We start from the raw sequence: 17,050 nt of genomic DNA on the forward strand, positions 1-17,050 counted from the left end.
TAGTAAACAACATTTTTATTAACTCGGTGGACCAGATTAAACTCGGAGAGACAACTAGTCCTTTATTTATTTTTGTTGTAGACAAGTAATTTAAGCTAATGGACAAGTTTGTACTCCTCAACCTGTCTACGCGACATTCACAAAACTAAATTTTGTCCACCGTCTTATAATATTCCACCAAATCTCGTAGACAACAATTATTTGTTTTTTGGTCCACAGAAGAAACAACAAAATAACTTTGGGAATTTTATGAGAAATGCCATTTTCAAAATTAAAGTTGTGAAAAATGCCACTTTTTTGTTTTCTCTTTAGAAATGCCACTTTTTTGTTTTATGCCATAGAAGTAAAAATTTTTACCCTTTAATTACAAGAAGAAAAAAAAATAAAAAAAATTGTGCAACCAAGTTTTTTCCACCCTTCATGTATGCAGATGCCTCCGGTGGACCAAAATCAATGCTTGGACAGGTTTTTGTCTACCACGTTTTTGTCCACCGACTTTCTTAGTGGACCAGATCCGCTTGGTGATAACAGTTGTCCTTCAAACAAAAAATTGGTCTATCCCATTAGGTCTGTCCACACTAATCGTACAATCGACAAGCAAATTCTACTGATAGACAAATATCGGTAGACTAAATTTGAATCATCTCTTCTAAATCTGGTCTATAAAGTAATGTCCACCACGTTTTTGTCCACCGGTTTTTCTTAGTGGACCAGATCCGCTTGATGACAACACTTGTCCTTCGATAACAAAAAATTGGTCCACCTCTGTAGGTCTGCCCACACTAATCGTATAATCGACAAGCGGAGTCCACTGATAGACAAATGTCGGTAGACCAGATCCGAATCCTCTCTTCTAAATCTGGTCTATTAAGTAATACCTAGTTTGATTTCCAATGATGGCTTCTTGGATTCCAACACTTGTGTCCACCACCTGAGCCGCAAATCTGAGTAGTAGAGAACAAAAAAAATAAGCAGATTTGAAAATTAATATCTTCAAATAGAGAAAGAGAAAAGAAGGAAAAGAAAGAAAACAGAGATAAGAAAGAAAGAAAGAAAACAGAGATAAGAAAGAAAGAAAAAAAAAACAAAGAAGAAATATATATCATGTGTAGTGATTTATTTGTTGTTGAAGAAAAAAAGAAAGAAAGATGAGATAAGAAAAGAGAGAGATGAGGGATGAGAGATCGAGAGAGAAAAGAGGAGAAAGAAAATAGGGGGCATTTTTGTCATTTTAAATAGATGAAAGTGGATCCTATGGCATTTTAGAAGAGGTTTTAAGGAAAGTGGTATTGGAGAGAAACAATGTTACTGTTCATGGCATTATCGACAATATTCTCAATAACTTTTCAGATAAATATCTCTATTGTTGATTTGTTTTTTTTTTCGTGTTTTTAATTTAAATTTAAAAACACGAAATAAAAGAAAAATTTAAATTGTCCCATATCACATTAAAAATCCGAGAGTTTTGTTTTTTCTGCAGGGACAATTTCGTCTTTCTATTATCTGACAAAAGTTAATTGTGGTAGTTTTGAAAAGGTTTTTGGAATGTGGCATTTTAGAAAAGTTTTATATGGAATGTGGTAGATTTATTAAAATTCCCTTAGATTAATATAGTTTCATTCCATTTCAATTTTTTATAAAACTATAAATTCTCAGTTGAAACTTCCCATTTATGATTATACCAATGCCATCCTCTATATATTAATAGGAAAGCATTTTTCTCAAAATGCTGAAGTGTCGTCGCTAGAGAGCTCCAGACACTTTTTAGTAATTTACTCCCATTTGGTAATACTATTTACAATACATGCTATTATATGTTTAACCAAAAACTAATAATAAAAGATGTTGTTAAATGTCTATTATGTCTATTATTTTACGTGTACTATATTTTGTTAATGTGTACTTTTAAAAACTTTTAAAATGTAATATCTAATTTTATTTGTAAAAATAATTATTCATTAAATAATATAAAATTTTTTTTCCCAAACACTAAAAAAATAAATGAATGTAACAAAAAAAAATCAGCAAATTAAAATAGAAATTTGAACTTAATAGTACTCATATTTTTATATTTTATGTAAATGCATATTACACTTCTTAGAAATTCTATAATTTTTAATATATATTTTTATCTAATCATTTGTACTGTTTCAATAAATTAGTTTTTAAACCACACAAAAGACACTTTCTATAAATAGTAATATTTTATCAATATTTTCTCGACTATGTTAGAATTTTTTCACGTTCAAAGATTTTAACCGGTGATACATATTTTAAATGAAATAAACAAAAATTTGAATTAAAAATATTTTAATTATATATTATGTTTGACACAAATGAATATTAATTCAATAATTATAGTTTTACTCATAATAATTTATTTAAATTTATTTATTCTACACATAGTGCGGGTTGTTACCTAGTTCGTTGTTATTGTTGTGATACTAATAATATACGAATACCTCTCAGTAAATTCACCACCCGACAATAGACTTTACTCATTTTAGCTCTCAACATGTTTAAAAACAGCAAACACATTCCCCATAGGCCGTAGCCATTTTCTCCATTTAATGATTTTTAAAAAAAATCTTCACCAACTATTTTTAAGTGAAAAATTGTTACATTTGTCTGATTGTCTCGTTTATATATTTCCCCTCTCCAACAACTTTTAATCCATAAAACAATGAATGCGTATCATTTTCATTAAATTCAAATTCGTGTTCATAAACAAACACATATGAGTACGAATGTTACCAGTTCATAATGACAGTATACTCCATACGTAAGGACGTGCATAATTGATATTAAAAAAGGCAAAACAAAGTTATGAACATCCGATTAAACTGAAACGATACATAAAAAGATAAACATGACAATACATCCAGAAATTACAAATTTTGCGTTTCTTTTTTCTTTTGGGCAATAAAGAATTACATTTAGAGCAGTTTTATCGGCAAAAATGCAGAAATTTTTTTTAAAATGAAATATTATTTTATTTATATAATTTCTTTTTATAGTTGTATAATTGGGTAGGTGATATATGTATGTTAATTCAATCTGAGGTATGTTTCTCATCTCTATTTCCTCCATTATTTGAGTTGCTCTTAGGTTGAAAAACTTTCACAAAATATCTACTGTGTAATTATTTTTGTCTGAAAACAAAAAACAACATAATTTTACGAAAGTTAGAGATAAGAATTAGGATATCGTGTAAAGTCTTATAGAGTTCCATCAAATAAACTTCCAAACATATGACTTCGATTACTTGTTTAAAATTTGAAAAATTCAATAAGAATTAAGTAGGAATTTTCGGTTTCTCAAGAAGTTGTCACTAAAATATAACACAAATGTAATTGAGTAAATCTTTTGTTTGTTAAATTAAAAATGTGTTATTTTCACTTAAAATGACCTTTGTTTTTCGAATATTTTTGTATGCTTTTCAGAATAGTTTAAAATTCACTAGAGAGAGAAAAAAACTTGAATAAAAGATATATTCATATATTCATATATAATGTTCACCAGATAATCATGGGTATTTTATGAATTACATTCTCTTTAAAAACAAAAAAAGCATCATATGTACTTAAGTACGTTTGTGTTACAAAAATCAGACAAGAAGCTGAGAATTCACGTTGACGTGGGTCAAGAGTCAATACCTCAAGATTAAAAAAAGGGTAACATCGTCATTTATTATAAAAGAAACACCAACCGATAAAACGCTCATTTTAAGACGGCGGGACGACAATGTTCAATTCATACGTTACCATTACAACAACAATACACAAACCAAAAGCTTCAAAGCCCTTACAAATCTCGAAACTTTAACTTCTTCAGACACAAACCAGGATCCGAATCCTATACCTACCCAAATATGCCGATCGGGTGGGTCAAATCTTTACATTGCAAATCAAGAGCCTTCGACGATGTGTATCATCATCACTCCCACAACAATGGTAAACTCGTATTGCCAAGTTACAGCTGCAGAAAAAACGTTAGAGACGTCGTCGATACCCGACCCGGATCCGTTAAGAAAAACCCAAAACCCGATCCAAGTTTACGGCGTTTACGCTCTTCTTCTCGTCGACCGGAATCAGAATCCAACTCCCATCACCCGACCCGACGAAGCGTATCTGCTCGAGCTTCCTCTGAATCTGGTGCATTGCCCGTTCTGACCGATCTGCCAGACGGTCACCCGTCGAGAAACGTCGTGGAGATTATATTCCAATCTAGTTGGAGCTCCGATGAGTTTCCGGGTCGGGTTGAGATGATTTTTAAAGTTGAAAACGGGTCCAGAGCTGTGACCCGGTTTGAGGAATACAGAGAGGCTGTGAAATCGCGATCGCGTAACGAATTGGGTTCCGATGACGTCGACGGCAGCGCGTGTGACGAAGACGCGAGGTGTTCGGCTGATGGGAATGAGATGATGAGGTTTTTTCCGATGGGTCCGATTCCGGGTGGGATTAACGGCGGCGCGTGGGTTTTTCCCGGGGGTAAAGGGGCGGCGGTTTGTACGTTTTCAGGGAGCGGTGAAGCGCACGCGAGCACAGGCGGAGGAGGAGGGAGGAGAGCTATGCTGATTTGTAGAGTAATAGCGGGTCGGGTTGCGAAGAAAGGTGAATTCGGGTCGGATTCAGTAGCGGGTCGAGCTGGTGAGTTGATTGTTTTCGATGCACGCGCCGTGTTGCCTTGTTTCCTAATCTTTTTCAGATTGTAAAAAAAAAAATATAATTATAACAATAAAAACAGAATTTTAAATTTTATATAATTTGGTTCCATTTTTTTTTTTTGGTTTGTTTTATCGGCTTGGTATTTTTTATTTATATTAAAATTTGGTTCAATTTGTTGGGTTTTTGTTTTGGAGACCAATATATACATTCTCATGTTTAAGGTTCAGAAAGTTAGGAAGGATTCGATATTGAATAAAAGTCATTGATGCATACAAAATTGAAATGGATAAACTATTCATTAGTATAAGTGATGTTTTGATTAAATAAGAGTATCTCTTTGTTTTGTTTTGTTTGAATGCACATGTATTAAGACAGATTCGTAAATTAATGGTGCACCCAAACAGGAATGGAAACCACGAAATTATACCGCAGAATACGGTGTAGGTTGATCTTGTCGTTTTAATCCACTAATAAATGAGCTTCGTCTATTCACCAAACAGATCACCAAGTGGTCTATATAATTCATTGACTGCCATAGAGACAACTCAAATGCAAATCATGCATATATATAGTTTATTGTTAAAGTTACTGAGAATCTTGAATTACACAAGAATATTTGTCGTTATTGGTCTTATTACAAAAGTTATGTGAGGAAATGAAGATGAGTTTTCAGAAGAATGATACATTATGAGGAAATGTGTTAAATACGGTACATTCTGATTTGAACAAAATGATTACGTAAGAATTATAGAGAGGCATACGTGAATGATAAAGATTATGGGTTTTGATTCGAAATGAAATATTCTCGTCTTTAAATTTAAATTTAAGGAACCGATACATGCATACGTGAACCCGATAGACGTGGTCTTGTTTTGGTCGAAGAGTGAGAGGAGCAACGAGGCCAAAACAAAACATGAATTTGTTTTTTTCTATTGTTTTTTCTTTTCTCGAATTGAAGTAGAAATGTCAATCAATAGTATATATATTTGCGGTGTAAATAATTTTCACTTTTTTACATTAAAACATGATGCCACTCATTGTGATGAAGTTGTCAAACAAAGCCAGTCAAAATATTATTTTCTTTATTAGAAATCCAAACATTTTATTTGACAAAAGAATATCACCATTATATTTTATAATTCGTTTTGTCTACTACACAATATTAATCCGTCACCATCGTTCTGAGTCATATAAACGTAGATTTGAGTACGATACAATGCACTTCAACATTTCTAACAGAAGTTAGTTATGGATTAACTTTACTTATTTGTTGGTCATCAAGGCAGATTAAAGTTTGACTATGAAAAAGCGTGATCAGAAAGAACAAAAAATCATGAAAATTGAAAGATTTGGTGGATGACTAACTTACATTATGATGATGATCTATAATTACAAGACCAAGTGGAAATCCTAATAATAGTTCTTTACATTATGCACTTAATTATTTAATTTATCTATGATAACATATATTAAAAAAAAAATAGACAATACATGTGGTAGTATGTCAACTGTTTTAGACAAAGTTTTGAAATTTTTTATTGCAGCAAGCATTTGCTTTCAAGCAACAGTTTGATATTATTATATTTTAATTATCCGTTTTGTATCTAACTTTCTACTGTTTAATGGCATTCATATGGAATTATAGGAAATCTAAAACCACCAATAAGATATCTTAAAGAAGTTTATCCCACATTATATAATATGTGTATATAGTAGATGATTTTTATCAAACAATGAGATGAGAGGGACAACCAAACAGATATGAATGAAAAAATAGAAGTAAAATACAAGCAATTAACATTTGTTAAGTTTGATTGGATACTTATATTTCAAGTTTCATTCTTTATACTGAACCCATTCAACTTCTCATATGTGTCCAAGCATGAACCTCTAACTTTCTAATCATAATCCTTCATTTATTATATTACTATTTAAAGGTGTGACTATGTAAAACCTAAACAAAACAAACAAAAACAAATTGAATACTAAGAGAAAAAGAATATTTAAATGATTGATTGCACAAGGTAAAGGTAACAAAAACATATATGATTTTGTTTCTGGGTCAAGAACCCCATTCGATCAAATATGGACGTATAGTACACTACATGTTTATTTTTATATATACAGTACTTTGATGTACAGTACATGTTTATGCATTCATTTTTGTCAGACTAAATGCTTTATTTTGCTAGTTGTTTTGCTTACAAGTATGAGCTTGTGAGTGACAGATGTTTGGGCCTTTAACCAATATTAAGCCTAAATCGGTCGAATAATTATCTGTAGTACTATGAATACGATATCATGACTATTATGTATACTTTAAGATTCAGTCAACTTTATTTTGCTGGTCATGCTAATTACCTTCGACGCATGAGTTTGTATTAGACAACTAGTTTGTCTTTTAAAGAAAAAACTTTTTTTCTCTATATATTAATGTAAAATTATATTCACCAAAAAAAAAACCTGTGTACATATGATCCATCTCTAGTTTTTTTTTTCTTTTTCTTTTGCTAATACATAGTCATAGTATTTTTTAATTCATTTTCCTTCAATCCAAAAACAGAAAAACATTTGAGATTACACTTTAAGCTGGAAAATGAAAAAAACTGAGATGAAACAAGACAGGAAACTTAAGTGAAGCAATAAATTGGGATGAAAGACTTGGGAAGGATGAACTATCTCTGAAAAGAACGAAACCATGATGCAAGGAAGGTTCATGAAGTACCCTCAATCGTTGAATAAGAACTGGTTAACGGTCAAGACCTGCAAGCTAAGCTTTGCCCGAATAAAGAGTTAAATTTCCTTAACAAGTGACGTAGATCGGTTTAAAGATAGCGGTGTGAAGCCTTGAGTTTCTTTTTCTCCACAGCGCATAAACAACTGCTTGAAAGATGAATTTCCTTAACAAGTGCATATTTAGTTTATCGATTAATGAAAATAAATTTGAAGAAAGACAGTATGGAACCATAAAGATATGGTGGTGGCGGAAGTCAACTTCTTGTCCCAAACTAGAGTCTTCTTGTCCCAAACACCGTGTACAAAGTGATTTCGAAGCTCATAGTTGGAAGACTACAGGCTCTCCTGCCCTTGGTAATCTCTAACGCCCAGTCAGCTTTCCTTCCCGGCCGCCTCCTTGCTGAGAATGTGCTCTTAGCCTCGGAATTGGTCAATGGATACAGTATGAAGAATATTGGCCCTAGGGGAATGGTTAAAGTTGACCTCCGCAAAGCCTTTGATTCGGTGAAATGGGACTTCATAATTGCCACAATGCAAGCTCTTCATTTCCCTGAAACGATTCATAACTTGGATCAGACAGTGCATCTCCACTCCAAACTTCTCTGTTTCCGTCAATGGCGTTACTTCTGGATACTTCAGAAGCTCGAGCAGACTACGCCAAGGAGACCCTATTTCTCACTACCTCTTTGTTATAGCCATGGAGATCTTCAGTGGGTTAATGAGGTCAAGTTGTGCAGCGGGGTTCATCCAGCACCATCCAAAAACCAAAGAGCTAGACAGACCCACCTTATGTTTGGAGACGACGTAATGGTGTTCTTTGATGGCTTCTCTTCATCTTTACAAGGAATCAGTGATGCTATGGATCTATTTGCTTCTTGGTCAGGGCTTCGTATGAACTGTGAAAAAACCCAACTATTCACGGCGGGTCTGGAGCCTAGTGAATCCTTGGACATTGCAAACTTTGGATTCACTACGGGCTCCTTGCCTATTCGTTACTTGGGACTCCCTCTGATGAGTAGGAAGCTGAGAGTCTCTGAATACTCCCCCCAGATCGACAAGCTAACGAAACGGTTCAATGCCTGGGCAACTAGATCTCTTTCTTATGCGGGCAGGCTCCAACTGTTGAAATCTGTCATCTATGGTCAGATCAACTTTTGGTTATCAACCTTCATCTTACCAAAGGCGTGTATCAAGAAGATAGAATCCCTATGTAGCAGAATCCTTTGGTCTAGCTCGATAGACCGTAGTAAAGGAGCGAAGGTTGCATAGTTTGACATCTGCTATCCAAAGCAGGAGGGAGGGTTAGGACTGCGGCGACTGAGTACCTGGAACTCCACTCTCTGTCTCAGGCTTGTATGGCTGTTGTTTTCAGGGAGTGGCTCCCTTTTGGTTGCCTGGCATCATTTCCACCACATCAAAGGTAAAAGCTTCTGGTCTATTAAGGCTTCTACGAATGATTCATGGAACTGAAAATCCCTTTTGGCACTTCGCCCTATGGCTCATTCGTTGATCAAGTGTGATCTGGGCAATGGAGAGCGTGCTAGCTTCTGGTATGATGCTTGGTGCCATCTTGGTCCGTTAATAAACCTGACTGGTAATGACGGACCTGTTCGGTTTGGGATTTCTTCCCAACTCTCTGTGGCTGATGCGTGTGAGGGAAACATTTGGCACTTGCCATCTCCAAGGTCGGACCAGGAGCGTGAGTTGCATTCCTTCCTTGACATGTTCTTTTCAATCAGGCCTGATGCTGGTATCGACTGCTACAAGTGGGTCGTTCAAAATCAAAAGCTCTCAAACTTCCACACTGCAAAAAACTGAGATTGTATCAGAGAGCGATCCAATATCAAAGAATGGTCATCGTTGATATGGTTTAAAGGAGCCACGCCTAAACACGCCTTCATAATGTGGGTTGCATATCTGCATCGACTGCCAACCCGCGATAGACTACATGCCTGGGGCATCTCCACTCCTACCTCTTGTTGTATCTGTTCGGCCTCTGAGGAGTCTCATGTTCACCTTTTCTTAAGGTACCCGTTTAGCAAACAGGTGTGGTCGCGGGTTCAGTCCCATCTTCGGCTGCGTCCACTGGCTTTTCATACCTGGCCATCACTTCTCGCCTGGACAAAGATTAAATCGGACTTAGCTCCACCAATCATCCGGAAGCTTGCGTGTCAAGCTGTGGTGTATCACCTCTGGAAGCTTAGGAACACTATTCTTCATAACCAGGTTTTGTTTTCTCCTACTGCTGCCTATCAGGAGATTGTGACAGAGATCCGCAACACCATCGATGCCAGAAAGTCCTGAAAGCATTTCAGGATGCTCATGGCACTTTGGATTAAATAATTTTTTTTAGTTGATTTACACTCAACGCTATTTGTAACCCTTATTTTTTATTTCTTTTTTTGGCAAGGTTACAAAAATTATAGGTGGCTCTTTTGTAAACCTCAAACTTTTCATTAATATGAATATTTAGATTTCTATAAAATAAAAAAAAATAAAAAAATAAAAAAAAAACTAGAGTCTTAGGCCATCATTAGGATAGGCTATTAGTCTTTGACCAATATTAATATTAGTCTAAGTCGATCGAATTGAATTTTGAGAAATTTAAATTGTAGAGTTCTAAAATTTTGTTTGTAATTTTTGCTAAATGTGTCAACCCTAGAATACGATGTATATTTATCCGTCAAGTCCACATATATTCATTTAACAAAAATATATTCCATTCCTTCACTATCGGATTTATAAGTTGATTTAACCATCGGAGAGGGATGAAACATTTGCCTCTCTTACAGGTAGGCCCTCCTCTAGGCCATCTTTATGATGATATCAAAACTCCTACGTGCACCATGACCCAGGTCTTATTCTAATATCTTATTTCAACAATGTCGATGGTTGTAGGGTATAGAACAAAAGCAAAATGCAACCTTCAGTTTAAGCACCATTAGTCATGCGATAATTTGCTACTCCCATTTATATTTCATATCATCAAAGATTAATATCAATATAGAGAGATTAAAATTAAAACCCTCATTTATCAATTGTTTTCCCACTGGAGTCCATTTATTTAATCTCCAATATATAACATCACAATACTAGAATATAGAAAACCAATTAACTAATTTATACTTAGATACGAACCAAGCCATTCAATTCCCATGGGAGCTTCTCATACATAGATGGGACACGAAATTTTGCAAAACGCCAAATTTAAATTTGTAATCTTCGCCCGTTGTTCCATAAATTCAAAAAAAACATAAATTAACCGACCAATTGACCCAAATCTAAAAACCATCGCATTATGCTTAAGATTTTTGTATTGCCTTGCCCACTAATTTTCTCCAATTTTAAAAATAATAATGACTTCATTGATACTCAACGAGAACATACAATGCCTTTCCTTCTAATCTCTCCCTCCCCTGCAAATTTTTAAATATTGCACACAAAGAAAAATATATAAACCTCCACGTACTTAATTATATTACTATGAAAGTAACCCGGAAAATAAAATTCATGAACGTTAACTTACATTTAATTCGGGTAACTCGATAACGCATGCACATTCAACGACCTCTGCTCCAACTCTTCCTAATACAGTAAATATATATTCATCAAGATTAGTGAAAAATGTTTCGAGTTTATAATTGAATCTAGTAGGTCTAAGAGTAGGAACACCATTGAAAACTTTAATTCGAGGAATTCCAAATAAATTAATGTCAGTATGATGGTAAGCGTTTTCGTATTTTAAAGAAGTGGCAAATGATTTGCAAGTTATATTCTTGAAAATTTGAGAAATTGTAATTTACTGAGCAAATTCATGGCAGCACAGAGAGTCCCGCCCGTAGCAATAAGATCATCTACGACCAATGCTCTATCACCGGAATCTACAGCTTCGACGTGCATTTCCAACCGGTCACTTCCATACTCCAACTCATACTCTTCGAATATTATTTCGCCTGATTATGAATAATATAAAGTTAATTTTTGTTTTATTGTTTGGCCTTTAAGAATAATTATAAAAAAAAAGAATATTGTTGATAAAAGTTTGGTATAGTGTTTAACCGGGCAATTTCTTGGGTTTACGAAGAGGAACGAATTTTGCTCCAATGGCTAATGCGATGGGTACACCAAATATGAAACCGCGAGCCTCTATACCTTAAAAGAAAATCGACTACCACATTTTAACTGCCAATTGTATATATATATAGTGGTAGCTAGGGTCAATACGAATAGGACACTACAACACGACGTGCATGCGAGAGCCACCCACGCGAAACCCTAATTCTCCTACTGTTAAATGAAGATTCCCTGAAAACATTCTTGTAAAGGAAGAGACAAAGTCAAAAGTATTGACTTTAACAAAAGAAAAAAAACCAAAGAACTTACTCTTTTGTCCGTAGAACAATCGCAAGAGACATATTCTATAGCACAGGGCAACTTAAATGATACAAACTACAAAGGACCAAGTTTACATATGGTTTTGAACTTCTAATATATAAATTCTTATGTATTTTTATGTGTATATCCCAGTATGTATACAATGATATCAAATTCCTTTAACAAATACCACGTGCAAGAATACGCATTTGAATAGGGTCCGAATATATCATATAGTTCTCATACTTTTTATATTTATAAATTGAGGTCCAATAATTAAGAAAAAATATTATATATATATATAAGATAAATGTTTGGTTAAGTCTTCGAAATACTTTGAAACGACCATATATTGTAACAACAAAATATTAGAAATTACAGTTATATAATATATATACAATTGTTGCAATGACCCTTAAGTCTACTGTTATGTGTATGTTCATAATTGGTTTCTAACCGAAATCGGATATATATTTTTTTATAATTCAAAATGGTGTTAAGATGCTTCCAGTTTAGCATTTGCACTACAGCTTATGTCTAATGCACCCAAACATATTAAAAGTCGTTTGAAAAAGAAAATAAGAAAACTATATTGAGTAATTAAATAATTATGTTACTATCACCAACATATAGAAATAAAGAGAGCCGTTGAAAAACAATGATGAGAGGAAAAATAGAACTAAACTTTATTTAGGGGCCAACCCTTTAAAAAGGTGGCATTCATAAATCAACCACCCATTTATCCAAACCAGATTCCACCACTTACACTTTAAGAATGTCTAATCAGATAATTTTCGTTTTATGTTTCAGTTTTTTTTTTTCAGTTTATGAAATACAAAATCAAGTTGAAATTGCATTTCATTTGGTGTCGTTTTAGTTTTGGAAATTCGAATAATAAAGAATCGCACTTTTCGCATTTCGTTTTTTTCATGTTAAAGTTTCATCTCGGTTTGGTTAAGGTTTTATATAGAAATAGTAAAACCTTGAATTTGGTACACTTGTAGCAAACATTCTTACCACTATGGCACAATTGTCTTATTATGAATCATGATTCCTAAACAACACAGACCAACTTCATCCAATTTTTATATTATCTTCTTCAACTAAATGCATCAAGATAAATATATATTATATTGTTTGCCAACACGAGGTTTATATATTAACTAAAATTAGATAAAGCAAAAGAATAAAATTACGACAAATAAAATGAATTACTTATGTTTTGACTTTATATATATAGAAAACTATTTATCTATAAATAATAGTACCTGCAACCACCGAGATGTTCATGTGTCGATACCTCTCAACAAACAAATCAATAGTGTCTTTAAAAGCTTTAGGATCTAGCAGCAGTGTTGTTATGTCTTGGAACATTATTCCTGCAATTTTCACATTATTATTCTTAAATAATCTAAACCCACTTCCAATCAAGAAAACAGTACTTGCATTGTATCCATAACTTCCCAAGTCGTGTAAGAAATTTTGGACCGTGATGACAAACAATGTTACAATTTTTCTCAGTAACCGAAAAAAAAAAAACAGAGACCTTAAAAGAAACATCTAATTATTAAATATAAAACTGAGGAAGAAAATAAAACTAACCTTTCTTGGGAAAATCTGGAACGACACGGATCTTAGTTTTGATGCCATCGATACGAGGATCCTTGACTTCGTTCTCAGACATTTTCTAGACTCAAAGAACCCACAAAGGAAATGTTTGAATCAAATAGGAATTGATAAAAAGAGTACAGAGAGGGAGAGAGAGTTCATGGAGAGAATGAAAGAGAAGGCATCCATACGAGTTTACTTATAAAGAGAATATTTTTGTAATATTATTTTATTTCCAAGTGTTTTTTTAACCTATTTTTTTGTCTGTCAAAACGATATAATACTTATTTTATTTATATTTTTTCCAAATATTCACGACACTATGTCAATTAAAGAATATATGTTTTTAAAAATAATATTTTATATGAAAACTATTACCATTATACGTATTAGACAACAAGACCCTGCAGTTCAAACAGACTGTTTGTCTAATAATACGAACTATAAGTTTGTTCTAACAATATATGGATCGAAGAAGCAAATATCTCGTCAAGACAATTGCGGAATTAAATTTTGATGCTTTTTGTAAAGAGATGAAAGTGATTTAGGAAAATTTGACACCATGATTTCTTTCTCCGCAAAAGCCTTGGTGAAAGATTTTACTAGTTCGGGATGATTACAAACGTCCTCTCTCTACAACCAAAAAAAATCTTGTGGAGATGAAATCTTTAAATTGTATTAAAAGCAAAACATAATTAACCAAGTTTAATATAGAGATAAGGATAACTAAACTATGTTGTAATCTATATGTTATATAGGATTAGTTCATATCCCTAAAGTTTAGGATCTTTCTTGTATAAATACTCTTGTATATCTATCAATAACACTCAGACTTTACGTTCATAACATGGTATCAGAGCCAAACAAGCGATTTCTTTTTTAGAATTGTTCTGTGCTTGGCTTTGATTCTTTTTTTTTGTTTTCTTTCAAATCACAATTCATACTTGTTCTCATGACTACTTCCTCTACTATTTCATCTACTACTTCCTCTACTACTACCTCTACTATGGCGGAGAACACCCCTTTGGAGACTCCATATACTCTACATACTTCAGATAATCCTGGCTCCCTTATCACCCCTGTTTTGCTTCGTGGTGATAACTACTCAGAATGGACAACAGAGCTTTGGAATTCTCTCCAAGCTAAACAAAAGATTGGGTTTATTGATGATTCTATTCCAAAACCTACCTCTAATCCTGATCTTGCCCGATGGATTTCTACTAACTCTATGATTGTGGGATGGATACGCACTGCTATCGATCCACAAGTCCGCTCTACTGTTTCTCATGTTCCTGAAGCCTTCAGGCTTTGGGAGTCTCTTAAGCGCTGGTTCTCGGTAAAGAATGGTGTTCGTAAACATCTTCTGGAGGATGAGATTACAAATTGTAAACAGAACGGCCAATCTGTTCTTGAGTTATACGGTCGTCTCTCTAAACTGTGGGAAGAGTTACAAGCTTTTCAATCTACTACTACATGTACGTGTGCTGCTGCGGCTGACCTTGAGAAAGAACCTGAGGATAGGAAGGTTCACAAATTTCTTTTTGGTCTTGATGAGTCGCGGTTTAGTCACATTCGATCTCAAATCATTGACGAGGAGCCTCTTCCTGACTTGAACATCGTCTATTCACGTGTTATCCGGGCCGAACAATATCTCAACAACATGCGCTCTACTGATACAAGACACGAAGCTGTGGGATTTGCTGTTAAAACCGAATCTTCCCCTGTTTCTCTATCAGGTCCTGCTACTGCTGCCGCCGTTAATGTTTGGAGTCGTGATCCCAATCGGATGTGTTCTCACTGGAAGCGTAAGGGACACGACGCATCGGAGTGTTTTCTCTTACACGGCTATCCCGAGTGGTTCCTTGAACAACAACAACAACGCTCTGCTTCTGGACAGAGTACAAGGGGATGTGGTGGTGGTCGGTCTTTTTCTTCTGGACGTGTTCATGCGAATGCAGTTTCCGCTCCTGTCCCTGCTTATTTTCCTCCGGTTCTTGCTGACTAGATTGCCGCCCTAATCAGTCTTCTTCAGAATCAATAGAGCCAACTTTCTACTGAACGTTTGTCTGGTAAAACCAATCTCACTGATGTCATTATAGACACTGGTGCCTCTCACCATATGACGGGCAATTTGTCCTTGTTGCACAAAGTTATTGATATTATGCCTTCTGCGGTCACTTTTCCTCATGGCACGGCTTCTCGTGCTACAAAGATAGGGACATTACAGTTGAATACTGATTATTTCTTACCCAATGTTCTCTATGTTCCGGATTTCAATTGTACTCTTATTTCGGTATCACGCCTACTCAAGCAAACATGATGCATTGCTATCTTTTCTCATACTCTTTGTGTATTACAGGACCGTTTTATGAGGACCCTGATTGGCACCGGTGAAGAGCGAGAGGGGGTCTACTACTTCAAGGGTGTTCGACTTGCAAGAGCTCATCAAGCTAGCAAGGGAACTGCTTCTCCTTCTGTTTTGTGGCATTGTCAACTTGGTCATCCATCTTACAAAGTGCTTTCTACATTACCGGTTTTTAATAGTTTAGTGGTTGATTTTGACAAAATACATCCTTGTGATATTTGCTTACGTGCGAAACAAACACGTTCCACTTTTCCTGAGAGTTTTAATAAAGCTTCCGCACCTTTTGCTTTAATTCACTGCGATGTTTGGGGACCTTATCGTACTGTTTCATCATGTGGTGCTGCTTATTTTCTCACCATTGTTGATGACTACTCTAGGGCCATTTGGATTTATCTGATGTTGGCCAAATCTGAGGTTAAAGGATTGCTGCAAAACGTTTGTGCTATGTGTACTAAACAATTTGACAAACCATTTAGAGCTGTTCGATCTGACAATGGCACCGAGTTTATGGCTCTTTCTGCTTATTTTCGTGCCAATGGTATTGAACATCAGACTTCTTGCATGGATACACCGCAACAGAACAGCCGTGTTGAACGCAAACACCGGTATATTCTTAATGTTGCTCGTGCCCTTCTGTTCCAGGCTTCGCTTCTGGTTTCGTTTTGGGGAGAGAGTGTATTGATTGCCGCTCATCTTATCAACCGTACTCCTACACCTATTCTCCAGGGCAAAACGCCGTATGAGATGCTTTATGGTTCCCCTCCGACTTATGCTTCTTTGCGTATCTTTGGTTGTTTAAGTTATGCTCATCGGAGGCCACGTGACAAGGATAAATTCAGTGATAGGAGTCGCAAATGTATCTTTGTAAGATATCCTTACGGCAAGAAGGCGTGGCGTTTGTACGATATTGAACGTCAAGAATTTTTTGTTAGTCGTGATGTTATTTTTCTTGAAGATAAGTTCCCTGTCGTTTCTCATGCTACCACTGTGCCACCTCCTGTTTATCAACCGGATATTGCTATTGATGATTGGCCTCTTCCTCTTATTCCGCCAGTGTCATCCTCCCCTATACCACTTACTCATGACGCTATGGTGGATTCGCCTCCGTGTCCGGTTGTTACTACTCCGGTTCCTGTTGTTGATTCTCCGTCGTTTTCTACTCCGACTGCAGTATCGGATAATGTTTCCTCTCCAACGCCGTTCTCTTAGTGCTTATATTGTCTTGCTTGGGTCTTCTCCGATCTCGTGGAAAACCAAGAAACAAGATGTTGTCTCTCAGTCCTCCGCCGAGGCGGAATAT

At 35.1% G+C, this 17,050-nt stretch overlaps 3 protein-coding genes across 4 annotated transcripts; 2 read left to right on the forward strand and 1 right to left on the reverse strand.

The window, feature by feature from the left end:
- Positions 3,710 to 4,775, forward strand: LOC104717538. The gene has a single exon (XM_010435123.2). It carries the CDS (start codon positions 3,872 to 3,874, stop codon positions 4,712 to 4,714), a length of 843 nt encoding a protein of 280 aa, XP_010433425.1. The 5' UTR covers positions 3,710 to 3,871; the 3' UTR covers positions 4,715 to 4,775.
- On the forward strand, positions 8,898 to 9,707 carry LOC109126312. The gene is made up of 2 exons (XM_019229784.1): positions 8,898 to 9,169; positions 9,233 to 9,707. The coding sequence occupies exons 1-2, from the start codon at positions 8,898 to 8,900 to the stop codon at positions 9,705 to 9,707; spliced, it is 747 nt and encodes a 248-aa protein (XP_019085329.1).
- LOC104717549 (adenine phosphoribosyltransferase 4-like) lies at positions 10,435 to 13,608 on the reverse strand. Of its 2 annotated transcripts, none has more exons than XM_010435143.2 (6): positions 13,380 to 13,608; positions 13,046 to 13,156; positions 11,463 to 11,549; positions 11,207 to 11,356; positions 10,930 to 10,988; positions 10,435 to 10,819 (listed from the first exon to the last, which is right to left on the reverse strand). In XM_010435143.2, the coding sequence occupies exons 1-6, from the start codon at positions 13,459 to 13,461 to the stop codon at positions 10,766 to 10,768; spliced, it is 543 nt and encodes a 180-aa protein (XP_010433445.1). In that variant the 5' UTR covers positions 13,462 to 13,608; the 3' UTR covers positions 10,435 to 10,765. The 2 variants fall into 2 exon arrangements, with proteins under 2 accessions (XP_010433445.1, XP_010433437.1); XM_010435135.2 differs by having other exon boundaries at positions 11,463 to 11,555; positions 13,380 to 13,605.

The sequence above is a fragment of the Camelina sativa genome, chromosome 2, assembly GCF_000633955.1.
Source record: "Camelina sativa cultivar DH55 chromosome 2, Cs, whole genome shotgun sequence".
Classification (NCBI taxonomy): domain Eukaryota; kingdom Viridiplantae; phylum Streptophyta; class Magnoliopsida; order Brassicales; family Brassicaceae; genus Camelina; species Camelina sativa.

Coding starts and splice junctions, on each gene's coding strand:
- LOC109126312 (XM_019229784.1), top strand. CDS start 8,898: ATGGCTCATTCGTTGATCAAGTGTGATCTGGGCAATGGAGAGCGTGCT. Junction 9,170..9,232: donor GCTGGTATCGACTGCTACAA/GTGGGTCGTTCA, acceptor AGATTGTATCAG/AGAGCGATCCAATATCAAAG.
- LOC104717549 (XM_010435135.2), bottom strand. CDS start 13,461: ATGTCTGAGAACGAAGTCAAGGATCCTCGTATCGATGGCATCAAAACT. Junction 13,157..13,379: donor TCCAGATTTTCCCAAGAAAG/GTTAGTTTTATT, acceptor TGAAAATTGCAG/GAATAATGTTCCAAGACATA. Junction 11,556..13,045: donor GAACATCTCGGTGGTTGCAG/GTACTATTATTT, acceptor TTTTCTTTTAAG/GTATAGAGGCTCGCGGTTTC.
- LOC104717538 (XM_010435123.2), top strand. CDS start 3,872: ATGCCGATCGGGTGGGTCAAATCTTTACATTGCAAATCAAGAGCCTTC.